Source organism: Silene latifolia, chromosome 6 (genome assembly GCF_048544455.1).
Source record: "Silene latifolia isolate original U9 population chromosome 6, ASM4854445v1, whole genome shotgun sequence".
NCBI classification, from domain to species: domain Eukaryota; kingdom Viridiplantae; phylum Streptophyta; class Magnoliopsida; order Caryophyllales; family Caryophyllaceae; genus Silene; species Silene latifolia.
In genome coordinates, this window is record NC_133531.1 from 23,831,928 (window position 1) to 23,845,476 (window position 13,549).

General features: G+C 36.4%; 2 protein-coding genes across 2 annotated transcripts; one reads left to right on the forward strand and one right to left on the reverse strand.

Annotated features, from left to right (window-relative positions):
• Positions 1-2,261: 2,261 nt before the first annotated feature.
• LOC141587805 (uncharacterized) lies at positions 2,262-6,711 on the forward strand. The gene is made up of 5 exons (XM_074409274.1): positions 2,262-3,534; positions 3,791-4,206; positions 4,373-4,681; positions 4,787-5,761; positions 6,346-6,711. Exons 1-5 carry the CDS (start codon positions 2,262-2,264, stop codon positions 6,709-6,711), a joined length of 3,339 nt encoding a protein of 1,112 aa, XP_074265375.1.
• Positions 6,712-12,038: 5,327 nt separating this feature from the next.
• LOC141587806 (F-box/kelch-repeat protein At3g06240-like) lies at positions 12,039-13,226 on the reverse strand. The gene has a single exon (XM_074409275.1). It carries the CDS (start codon positions 13,224-13,226, stop codon positions 12,039-12,041), a length of 1,188 nt encoding a protein of 395 aa, XP_074265376.1.
• Between the last annotated feature and the right edge of the window lie 323 nt (positions 13,227-13,549).

Sequence of the window (13,549 nt, forward strand, 5' to 3'; positions counted from 1 at the left end):
TTACAATGAAAATAACTCGCCAACCTACTCTGGTTGCACTCAAACTTAAAGCTACTCCGCTTCAAGAGTTTATGGGTTCTATCTCAAGGTGTTACAGAATCTTGAATCTCAAGAGTTCACTTAAATGAACATGGAGATTACAATGAAGATCTAACACGAGAATCATGGAACAAACTCATCATGTCACAGTACAACGAACTGATACTTGGAGGTTTTACAGCTTTTTTCGAAAACAATTTTGAAGACTTAAAATCAGAAAAACGTTTTGCAAACACTTGAAGAACAAAGCTTTAAATGCACAAATGATTTGCAAGGTTTTTATAATAAATGTTTTGGAAGTCTTAAGAAATAAATGTGACTAAGATACTCTATTTATAGTGGATTTAGTCTTAGGTAAGTACACTTTGAAGAATTAAATTCAATATTAAAATGATAGCTTTGAGTGATGGTAAGTGTTAGACTTATAGGCTTGGGGCTTAAGAAATCAGAAAACTTAAGCTTCTACACTCAACATGTGACAATTTACCAAAATGGCAAAAAGCTTTTCTTACTTTAGAAGTTTGACAAGTCTTTTTTGCCATTTTAGTAAAAGGTGTTTGCACAAATCTAGAGGCTTAGACAAGTGGGCTTGTGACTCCAAAATTTCTAATTATTTTCAAGCTTTTGAAAATTCAAATGTTTAAGATTTAAAGTTTGCAAAGTTTTGACACTTAAAAACATTTGGCCGAAAATTCCTCCTCCGTATGATAGTACCAGAAACCACAAAGATCTGACATCGTTGCATGGTTTTGCCATTACTTGACTTAAATGAGAATGTTACACTTACTCTTACATATATCGACTAAGGCTTGGAAAATATCATTGTCTTGACTTCCTTGATTAGCTTGATCATCTTGAATCATTGTTGAAAGTCCATTTGATTGCTTCATTCACTAATTATTTCAACTAAGAGCAAACAATCAAATAACAAAGGGACTTGGCATCATCAATCCAATGTGTTCTAACAGCAGTCAAATGAAAGGAGGAATTGGGTGAGTCATTACAACACAAACAGTATACCGCCACCCTTGCCTCCCCCCCCCCCACCCCACCCCACCCCACCCCCACATAAACCCGAATTTTAAACAACTTATTTTTATCTAACCCTAATTTAATCTCTGCGTAATTATTTACATCTAATTTAATATACATAATGAATGATTAAAGTAATGGTGAAATAAGAATCATTATTTGATTATGAGAAGTGAGATTAATAATGGAGTAATTTGATGATAATTTGGTTAATTTTAAAAGATAAAAAGAGAGAGAATTTTTTTGTTAATTAGTAAAAGGGTAAGATATGGAAATATTATGGCAAAAAGTCCACGGAAGAGTAAAACTCGTCCATGAATGAGCAACTACGTATTTATATTTATAGATTTAAAATTGAAACATTATTAATTTTTTATATTTTAATAAGGATAAAAAATTAAAATGAAAAACTAATCAAAAGAATTAAGTGTGTGTTTGGCCTAGTTTGTAAAAGTGTTTTTGGACTCAAAAACACTTTTTAGCCAAACAAGTAGTTTTCTAAAAGTTAAACAAAAATTCCCATAGAAATAGAAGCATATGTGTTGTTTCTGCTTTTGAAAAATTAAGCTTGAAAAACAAAAACTCATTTTTGAAAATCGAGGCCAAACATGCTCTTGTCAAGTCATAAAATATGTATTTTAATGAATTTTTTTACCACAAGACAGATAATTTCAATTTATAATTTCTCAATTATTTTTAAAAAATTTTTTTGTCACTAAATTAATATTATTACTTCATATATTTCTACACAAATTAAGTACGTGGTAAGTTTTTTTTACACGAAACTAATAATATCAATTTATAGATTTTTAATATACGAATTTTTGGATTTATACCAGTTTTGTTTTATTTTAATGAAAAGATTATAATTTAGTTAAAAAAAGATTATAATGATTAAAAAATCAATATATTAATTAAAAGATAATAATTTAAAAAAAAATAAAGTATTGTTTCCTTATTTAAGCAGATTCCTTTTGGAGGAAAAACTATTGAGAATTTTTATTCTCTTAGTAGTAGGGGGGATTACTCCCACGTCAAATTTTTTTAATATATCACACACAAATTAACAGCTCAAGTTATAAATTGCACCCCAATATTTTCTTCAAGAAAAAAAATGAAGAGATAGAGAGAGAAAAGGCTCTAAAATTCCTAAAACCCAAAAATATCATAAAACCTAAAAATCAAAAAATATGTCAATCGATTGTTCAAACGTTGAACAATTTCCCCCTCTGATCTCTGGTAATACAAAATCGAAAAGTCCTAAATCAACGACGAATAATGCGACATCTTCCTCTGAAGTGTCGTCTGTCCCTGTGGTGGTGGTGGTTGGAGGTCCTTCAGCTGAGGAAACCCAGAAAATGAAGAGTGTAAATTCGATCGTTGGTGTCCAACCCTATGAATTGGATTCACTCCAACCTGATGACCAGGATTGGGTGATTCAGCGTAGGCGTAAAGGGAAAAATCAGCTGGAAGTTATTGAGGAAGAACGTGATGCTTTGTTGCGATTCTCCTCTGAGGATGTTAAGGAGGAAATTGAATACTGGACAAACTCGGTGTACTGCTTCATATTGGGTGTTAATCTGCCAGTAGAAGTGGTTGATGGTTTTATTAAGAGAATTTGGGCTCATCTCCCACTTGATAAGGTATCTTTCCTTCCGAATGGGGTATTTTTGGTAAGATTTACTAATAGTGCTGCCAAAGATCGTGTCTTGCAGCAAGGTCACTTGTTGTTCAACAATAAGCCTCTTATTGTTCGTCCTTGGAGTCCTGATGTTGATTTAGTGAAGGAAGATGTCAAGGAGGTTCCAGTTTGGGTTCGGTTAGAACATCTTCCTCTGAAATTTTGGGGGAAGTGTCTTCCCAGAATTGCTGGATTGTTGGGGAAATTTGTTCAATGTGATGTGGCTACTAAGGATAAGACCCGACTTGGGTTTGCTCGAGTCATGGTGGAGGTTCCTTTTGGCAAAGCTATCCCTGATAAGCTTAAGTTTTTAGATGAAGATGGTCGTGTGGTTGTTATTAATGTTGTGTCTGAATGGAAGCCACTCTTATGTACCTCGTGTAAAGGAGTTGGGCATGCTACTGCTACTTGCAGGAAGATGAAACAACCGCAAGCCCCTGAAACCAAGGCTCAGAAAGAGACCGTAAAGCAGTGGAAACCTAAAGCCCGGCAACCAGCTGAGCCTGCAGGTTCATTGCCTTCCTCTGAGGAGACATGTCTTGTTACTCCAATTGAGAAACCTAACCAGTTCCAGGTGACATGGGGTAAGAATGGGAAGTATCATGTTGCTCAAACCCCTGCAAAGAAGATTATTCGATTCAGCAGACAGGAGTTGTTGGATAAAAGGTATAGTTCGGTCAAGTTTGGTAAAGATTCTTTTCTTGACTCCCTCAACACTGCTACTCCTACTGTTGGAATTGGTGTAATTCAGTTAAATGGTAGTGCATTACCTCATATTGGGGGTAATGTATAACTTTGGATTTTGGAACATTAGGGGACTGAATAGCCTAGTCAAGTAGAATACTATCAAGTAGTTTTTACTCCACCATCAAATTGGGTTGTTTGGCCTCCTTGAGACAAAGGTGAAGCCTTTGTCTCTAAATAATGTGAGAAATTATCTTTGTGCTACTTGGTGCGTCTCTACTAATACTTCTTATCACAAAGGGGGTCATGTGTGGGTTATTTGGCAGCCTTCTATGTTTTCTGTTCATTTCTTAGATTATACTGCCCAATCTATTCATATGGAGGTCAAGGATTTAGTCACTGGGTCTATCTTTCATTGTCTTATGGTGTATGCTTTTAATGATATGTATGGTAGGAAGGCACTGTGGTCTAAACTTTGTGCTTATAATAAGGAAATTAAGGGACCTTGGGTTATTTGTGGTGATTTCAACACTGTTTTGGTTCCCTCTGAGAGGTTAGGAGGTAATTCTACTTATGAGGAGATGGATGACTTTCAACAGTGTGTCGCTGAGTGTGGGGTTACTGATTGTTCTGCCATAGGGTCTTTGTATACATGGTCTAATAAGCAAGAATCCTCCTCTAGAGTTTTAAGTAGACTGGATAGAGTCTTGGTGAATGATGCTTGGTTAAGGAGTAATGATAATATCTATGCTCACTTCTATACTGAAGGGGTTTTTTTTATCACACTCCTTCTGTGATTCAAGAACACAATAATAGTGTTAAACCAAGGAGATGTTTTAAATATTATAACATGTGGAGTAAAGAAGGAGATTTTAAGGAGTGTGTGCAGCAAGTTTGAATTGGGATACTGACTGGAATGGCTCTTTGATGTTCCAGTTGGTCAAGAAACTGAAGTCCTTAAAATGGCCTCTGAAACAGTTAAATAAAGATAATTTTGATGACATAGTCAATAATACTGCTAGGGCTAAAATGAACCTTGAGTTTATTCAACTGAAACTCGGGGATGATCCTTCTAATGCTGCTCTCATTATTCAAGAGTTGGAAGCTAATAGCAGTGTTAGGTTCCTGGAGTATGCCTGTTCTGAGTTTCTGTTACAAAAATCCAAAGCCATTTGGGTTGATAAGGGTGATGACAACTCGAAGTATTTTCATAGTTTTATTAAGGGGAGACAGCTCAGGAATAAAGTTCTTAAGATATAGGATACTCAGGGTGTTCAATGTGATGATCCCCAGAAAATTCAGGAAGCTTTCTTGAGTTTTTATACTCACCTGTTGAGTACCTCTGAGAAGGTTCTTAATATCAGTCACAGGGTGGTTAAGTTGGGGAAGGTGTGCTTTGCTGAACACAAGCAGTTGCTCTTGCTCCCTGTCACTGATGAAGAAATTAAGAAGGCCATGTTTTCTATACCTAACCATAAGGCTGCAGGTCCTGATGGTTACTTCAGTGCTTTCTTCAAAGATGCTTGGGATGTTGTGGGGGCTATAGTTTGTCTTGCTATTAAAGATTTTTTCCAGACTGGTAAACTTCTTAAGCAATTAAATCATACCCTAATTTCTCTCATTCCTAAGTGTGCAATGCCTCAAAATGTTACTCAATTTCGCCCAATTTCTTGCTGCAATGTTGTTTACAAGTGCATTTCCAAGCTTCTGTGCAATAGATTGTCTGGGGTGTTGCCTGAGTTGATCAGTGATAGTCAAAGAGGTTTTGTCAAGGGTGGGAGCATTGTTGAAAACATTCTTATCTGTCAGAACATTGTCGGATTATACAATAGGAAATCAGTCTCTTTTAGATTCCTCATGAAAGTTGATCTGAAGAAACCATATGACTCAGTCAGTTGGGAATTTTTAGAGGAGATGTTGGTTTCTTTAGAGTTCCCTACACATTTTATTTCCTTTATAATGGAGTGTGTTAAGGCTGCTAGTTACTCCTTGGTCTTGAATGGAGATATTTTTGGTTTTTTTAATGGGAAGAAAGGGTTAAGACAAGGGGATCCTTTGTCTCCCCTCTTGTTTACTATTTCTATGGAGTACTTGAGTAGAGTCTTGGGGTATGTTACTGAAAATATGGGTTTCAGATATCACCCTACGTGTGGTAAAATCAAATTATCACATTTAATGTTTGCAGATGATCTATTATTATTCAGTAAAGGTGATGTGGGTTCTATCATGGTGTTGCTTAGAGCTTTTGCTACCTTTTCTAGGGCTTCTTATTTACACATGAGTCCTACTAAGACTAATGCTTATTTTAATGGGGTGCCTGTGGGGGTAAAGGATGATATATTTGCTTGCTACTAGGATTCAGGAAGGTCACCTCCCTTTTAAATATCTGGGGGTGCCTATTACTGTTGGTAGGTTAACTAAAGCTCAAGGCCAAATTTTGGTTGAAAAGATTACTGCAAGAATTTCAAGCTTTGGGTCCAGACACTTATCTTACTCTGGGAGGTTGGTACTTGTTAATTCAGTACTGACTTCATTATACACTTATTGGATGGGCATTTTTGTTATTCCTAAAGGAGTGCTGCATAGGTTGAACTCCATCTGTCAAAATTATTTGTGGGATGGTAGTGCTTATCAACTTAGAGTACCCCTTGTAAGCTGGGCAAAAGTATGTTCTCCAAAAAAAGGAGGGTGGTCTGGGGCTAAGAGATAGTTTTGTGTGGAATGTAGCTGCTATGGGCAAGTTAGTATGATGGATCTTTTTTAATCCTGATAAGCTTTGGGTTAAGTGGATCAGCCAGATTTACTTAAAAGGCAGGGCTTAGACTGATTATGTACCCTGTGGGGATGTTAGCTGGGGATGGAAAATAATTTGTAGAGTTCGTGATAAACTCAGTTCAGGTTATAATCAGGGACAGTGTTTATTGGATTCTAAGGGTTACACAGTGCAGAGTGGATACGAGCTGCTGAGAGTGAAATATCAGGCGGTTGATTGGCATAGCATTGTGTGGAACAAATGGGCAGTGCCTAAGCATAAATTTGTCTGCTGGTTAATGGCCAGAGAAGCTTTGCAGGTTAAAGCTAAACTCTTTGGCTTGGGTATTGCTCCTGATGAAGACTGTTTATTGTGTGGGTGTGCTGTAGAGACTCATCTGCATCTGTTCCAGCAGTGTCCTTATAGTAGAACCATTTTATTAGGGATTGCTGGTGTATGTCATGTAGCTCTTGTATCACCCCTCTCATACCAAGGTACATTACCAAGGACTACCCTAGCATGAAATTAAAGGCTGTTACCATCTCGGTTGCCCGAGGATAGTATATCAAAAGCAACAATTCAAACACATTTATTAAAGTACGAAAGTTATACAGGTTACATAATCTCAAAATCCGACATAAAGAACTATCCAAAAACCAACGGCTATAAAACGACAACTAAAACTCCTGACAGTGATAACTAAGTTTGCGTGGTGACTCCTCATGACTGCCACAAAGCTCATCGACTGCAGCACCTGTCACAATCTGTTCACCATCCCCGAATGGATCACCACAGATTTAGCAAAACACAATGGGGTCAGTTACTGTATAATGAAATTAAGACAAGCACGACAAGCAACCAGCTGATCATCCTCCACCTCCGGTCTCCCGATCTCACACAGTAACCGACTACACACCGAAGTGTGTAGCCCTGCCAAATTATCCATCACAACAGGTAATCCTCGCCGCTAGTGGGGGACCGCAGCCGATCCCCACCTAAGTCCCGCTCATCAACGAGCGATATCCCTGTCCTTTAATGTGCACATCCCCTTCCGTGACGGGTTCCACGGAGGGCGAACTAGGGTGTGAAGCCACTCCCGTAATTGACTCCACCACAATCATCACAACAACAGCACCATGACCACACCAACACCATACCATCACTCCAACGATGATCAGCAGATAAACAAACGTACACAAAGCAACATAATCTCAAATCAATTAAATAGGAACTGAGTAGGGAAACTCTACCTTTTCGCAATCCGCTATGCTGCAATCAATCAGACAATATGCATAACAAATACCACATCGTCACCTAAAACAATGATAATCAACAATCAACACACATATGATGACCAAACCCTAAACCCCCAAATTAACCCAAACAATAATTAGGGCCAAACCCTAAAAGAGACCTTATTAGCAGATTACAACGAACTAGAGACTTACCAAATAAATAGAGACAAGAGACGGAAGTGTAGACTTGCGACTGATCAATTAGCCTTGAGAATGATAAGGGTGATTAGAGAGAGATGTGAGCGTCGTTTAGTTTTGATAAAAATGATTTAGAAATCGTAAAAGCATAATTTATAATAATCTCTAATCACCTTAACCAAACCGCGGAATTAAACCTGTCATACCGGATACTCGGTCGAGTATAGAGTATACTCGGCCGAGTATCCTCTACTCGGTCGAGTATTCCCATACTCGGCTGGGTATTCCTGGGCAGTAAACTGTCTAGAAACACACGACACCCTTACTCGGGCGATCAAGTCATATTCAGCCTATTAGCAGACTTAGGAAACCGAGGTATTACAGCTCTTCCATATGATGATATTCTAAGGTGGATATGGCTGCAAAAGTGGTCTAAGAATCGAAGGGGCATCCTGCTATGTGCATTCATGGCTTGTTTTTACTTTATTTGGTTGCATAGGAATAGAGTAAGGTTGGAACATTGTTTGGTCAGGCCTGACTCTGTGTTTAGGATGGCTAGAAATGTTGCTAAATTGCGTATTTGTGCTTTCCAGAACCAGTTAGATATTCATGATAGTCAATGGTTAGAAAGTATTGATGTATGTAAGTAGAGATATGTCTCTACCAAAATTGGTATGTTTGTAAATTGTTAGGTGTAATAGCCTAAGTTTGTGCTTAATGAAATTCTTACATTTCACCAAAAAATAATATATAAATTGCACCCAAAGCCATTTTTAGGTGAAATTTCCGTCAAATTTCAAATTTTTTGAGTTAAACATTTATTTTAGGACGATTTTGCCCTCCTTCTTCCTCTATCAAGCTTATTTGTTTTCTCCTCATTCATTGCCTCTTCATCCTTCTCTTTTCCCAATTTAATTTCCTTCATTGTGCTCCTCATCCTCAAGGTAACTCATTCCCCATTGTTTTGAAATTTTTTTACTCGGATATTGGGTTTGTTAAAGAAATTGTTGATTGGCGCCGGCATTGGAAAGAGATAATGCATCTGATGATTGGGTTGGGTTCATTTATGCATTGGAAGCCCTTTATGATAAAGAAAGTGGAGTTAAGAAGATTAAATCCGTGTATTGTTCTTCATTATCAACATACTAAACACAAAATTGAGCTAGAGAACAAATTCAAAATAAGAGATGGAAGGATAACATACATAAAATTACTAAAGTGATAAATGGTGATAGATGAACAATCTATCAATAATCAAGATTTAATTAGGATTATTGCGAAATTTTTGGGGAATTTGTAAGGAGAAGATTTGGGGAAATATTTGGATAAAATTAGGGTAAAAAGTGAAATAGGAAAATTTAAATGAAGAGTCACATGATTGATAGTTATACACGCGGGGGCAATTTGGTCATTTCATAAAGTTTTTCACCTGAAAATGGCTTTGGGTGCAATTTGTAACCCGAGCTATTAATTTGGGTGTAATTTAATTAAAAAATTTGACATGGGAGTAAATGTAAAAATGTGTATTAAGTGTGGGTATAATTGATAATTTACTCTTATTTATATACTTCTTTTTTTAGATCAATTCATGGACTATACAACCAGTTGTATATGTTGTACGGTGTAGAACCTGAGCTTTGTGTCAAAGTATCCGAGCTTTATATTAAAGAATATGAGCTTTATTAGAAAGTATTGAGTTCATTCATTTACACATTAAAAACATGAAATTTAAATTAGCTCAGAAAGAATACATGTAAGCTCAGATTCTTATACTTGGTTGTACCATGCTTATGGTACAACTGGATGTATAATCCTATTTGTGTTTTTTAGATATATATACCCCTGCTACAGTCCTACCGATTATATACTCTCTTTTTTTCGTTATATCGATGTTTTATAATGAATCATCCATGTTTTTTAAAGAAAAAAGACCAACACAGTACAATCCTTTACATTCTCTTTGTCTCCCAAATTCTCCCAAAGCAATTCTTTATTTTAAAAAAAAATAGATCTTGACGATCGAAATGAGTGGCAATCACGTCATCGATAAGTTAGCTAACTTTTTTTCGACAATAGTAAACTTTTATAAAGAAATAAAACGAGTACGCAGAATACATTTAAAGTACAAAAAGTTAACTAACTTATAATAAAAAAAACGTTACAAATACATCCACGGATTAAAACGAGATTGAAACGCTAAAAATCAGTGGCAAACAATACGACCAATCTTATTTTATTGTATCTCCCATATGCATTAACGAGATTAAAATGTAAGAAATACATTATAAAATGTCGACGATACAAGAGCAAGTTACGTCTTTTTTCTTGGCGATTTGTTATGAAACGTCGACGATGTTTCACAATTCGGTTGTATTTGTAATTAATATTTATTTATTAGACCGTTTTCCTCTCCCAATCACCCTCCCACTTGCTCCTTGTGAGAGGCCACAAACTTGTGACGAAATAGTGCCGTCACAAATTAAATGAGAATTTGTGTTTATTTATTTATCAAAACCTATCTTTTATTTCATCAATTTAAATAGTTGATTGGACAATGATGTTGTTGTGCTTAGACCAGTGGGGTTTCATGGGTTCCATTGAATCCCCACTAGTTTTAAGAAATAAGATAATGGCCCTGTTTGGTAAACAGCATATTAGGTGAAATTAGTAGATTCCGACTTAAATAGTAGTTTGACCAATCAATCTACTAATTTTACATGTTTGGTTAATAGCATATTCAGATAGCATATTGGCGAAATCTCTTTGTTTTTGAATATCTTGCTAATAAAAGATATTGTAATAGCATATTGAGTTTATACATGGAAATGGTAGATTTGTCCTATAATCTGCTAATTACCAAACACGCTTTCTTAATTCTGCTAATTTCATATGATGGTCAAACATGCTACTAAAATCTGCCAACCGTATTCTGCTAACGCTATCTGCTATCATTAATCTGCTTCTGCTGTTTGCCAAACAGGGCCAATAAATCAGTAAGATAGTGTTGGTAAAATGGCTTCTGCATGACCTATGCAGGAGATTAGGGTTTGATTCCCATGATGACCAATATTTACTTGATATTTTAGAACTTTTTAAATTTAAATTGACTTTTACTTCAATTTTAATTTTTAGTGTATATACTTGAACCCCCATTACGAGTCTCCTAGAATCGCCACTGGCTTATACGAAGTGTATTTGGAATTTTTCTTTAAAATAACTATATTTTTCCAAACGGTATGTGGTAACTCGGTTTTTTTAAGAACATGCACGCTTTAAAAATACGTCCTCTATTATTGATCCAATACCAAAAGAAAACCTCAAGTAAGATCATCTAAATTCCAAAGTAAGAGTCAGGTTCATAAGGTTGACCAAGATCCAGAATTGGTTAACCCAAATACGACCAACGTCCAACCCAGATCCGATTTGGACCTTGATTGACTTATTGTTAACCCGACTTGAAATCACCCTAACTTGAAATGGACCATATTCGAAATCGCCTGAAGGGAGCCAATATATCGGCAAAATGATCTGACACAAAAATTAGTATTTATTAAAGAGGTTTAACCATTTATCCGAAAATGAACTGGCCCAAAACTGACCTGGCACAAAATAAGCCGGCATCTTCACATCTGAATATTGACTCGAAACTCGAATGACTCCACCCAACCCAATTCAAAACAATATGTGTGGCAATGTGGCATACCTGAAATAACCCGTCTTAAATTCACTCAACCTAAACTCTCCTACGTCCACCTCTACAGGCATGATTCATACTCAATTATTACGGTTTACCAAAATAATTGTTTTAGTAGGCTTTAGTAGGGATGGTATAGTGGTACTTCAATCTAGATTTCTTTGATGAATTTATTTAAGCTCTTGAAACCATAGAGATAAAACTGGCTGTCACATTGAACTAACAATCAAATCGGAACAGACAAGAACAGTCATAAAAAGACACATTGAGTGAATTACCAATAACAGATATTCAGGTAACCATCATTTCTCAGTCTTTATTGTTCATTGTACATCATTAAGCCTATATGCAGCAACACACATGTAACATATTTCTAACAGGCTCCCAAGTTCATCTATGTCGAATGATCGCAACTGTTTTGTAATCCTTACTGCAATTCGCAAAATACCTACGATCAGCCAACATATGATGTATTACAAACTCGAGACAACTACTATCAACAGTTACAAGATTGAGAACATTCAAGGCAAAATGCTAAAAAACCACATGCATTATTTTACAAGTCTATTCGGTTCCAGTGATCTATCCAAATTTTACACAAAACAACAAAAGCAGAGTAGCAGACTGATCTTTTTAGTCTTTTACTAATGTTCCTAGCAATGAACAGAAGGGAATGCTGGAAACTGTCTCATAAGAGTTACTTTACGTTTATAATTTGATCAATTATACCATATCCTCAGTTCCGTCTCTATTACACAACACCAAGTTCTCAGAATACTTTACCGGTTCTACATAACGGCTCATAGATTTTCCAAGTAACTGCACTTGGCAAGTAGTAATATTATAGGAGTACTCCTTATAAACAAGACGGCCACCATCACTTTCACAATATAATACCCTATTTGTTGTTGATCCCATATAATAGAACAAGTCAAAACCATCACTACTTGAAGGACCTGAAAACCATAGAGTCCACTCCCTCTTTCCGCTCTGCTGTTTCAACACCCATATTTTGAAACTAACAGAAGAAATGCAGAAAGTCGCTAGTGATTCCCCAAGAAGAAACAGAGACCTTGAAATAATAGTATCTACTTCATCCAACGCATGTGGCAGTTCCAAAAAAGTGAAACTTTCCGTATCAAAATCCAGGGAAACAAGATGAGTTGGTTTATCATCTTGATTACTAGTATCCTCGTATGGATCCTTTCCAAGCCAATGAGCTGCCCCCTCACAGAAATAATAGGGCCCAAACAAATGCTCATACCGCAAACAATCAATGTTGTTGAGGCCATTATCCCTAGCAGCCCATTGGTGATCACTAAGTGTATAAACCATAACACGCTTCTTTGGAATCTCTACATCCAAGTTGCTTTCAAATGAGATTGCAATGACTTTATAATCCCCAGTATTCGCCGCAAATCCAAGTACAAAGGTAAAATAATGGTAGCCGGAACAGGAAAGAAGGGGACAAAGGGGAAGTCGCAACGATTTTTTAATACTCGGGTTACATAATCTAAACCAACCATAGAATAAAGCTTTAGAAGGGGACACAAAAAGCAGAGAATGGCATGTTCCATGAAGATAATATGTTTCATTGCTTTTGAAAATCTGGCCAATTTTTCGACGCTTGTCAGACTTACGAAGTGCCAACAAACATCCACTATATCCACGTGGTGGTACCAAACACTCTAGATCTAATAATTTAATCAAATTAGAGTTGTTATTCTTACAAAATTGATGGTGGATTGAAACAAAATCAGGGTTATCGATTATAGAGCACCAAGTTTTGCCTACACACCTGAATTTCAGTAGGCTTTTGGCTGGCAAATTTACGAGAATTTGGGTCAATATTTCTGGGGGTATGTATTTATTTGAAGATGCTTTACCCATCTTCATCTTCTTGCGATTCATTTTCTGCAATTGATAGATGGTGGAGCAAAGAGGGATTTTTCAGATTAATCCCTAGGTTTTTATTAATCGGGGAAAGTTAGATGTTTGTTTGGGACTTTGGGGTAAACTGATAGATGCGTTGGATGAATAGATCGGGCAATAAGGTAAGGTCGGGTCGGGTCGGGTCAACTATCATTATCATTATCCTAATATCCTTATATAAAAGGGTTTTTTGATAACTATTTTAAGGAGTGGGGATCCTCTGTCCCATTTAGTGTCCCAATGTGTGTGTCACTCCAATCATCTTCTAACACATCAACAAATTTATATAATTATTGCAATAT

Bases quoted from the DNA above. Each gene is read 5' to 3' on its own strand.
- LOC141587805 (XM_074409274.1), top strand. From the start codon at position 2,262: ATGTCAATCGATTGTTCAAACGTTGAACAATTTCCCCCTCTGATCTCT. The intron at 4,682-4,786 runs GTTCTTAAGATA...ACCTCTGAGAAG, and splicing joins GGAGACAGCTCAGGAATAAA to GTTCTTAATATCAGTCACAG. The intron at 5,762-6,345 runs GTAAAGGATGAT...GGTTATAATCAG, and splicing joins TTAATGGGGTGCCTGTGGGG to GGACAGTGTTTATTGGATTC.
- LOC141587806 (XM_074409275.1), bottom strand. From the start codon at position 13,226: ATGAATCGCAAGAAGATGAAGATGGGTAAAGCATCTTCAAATAAATAC.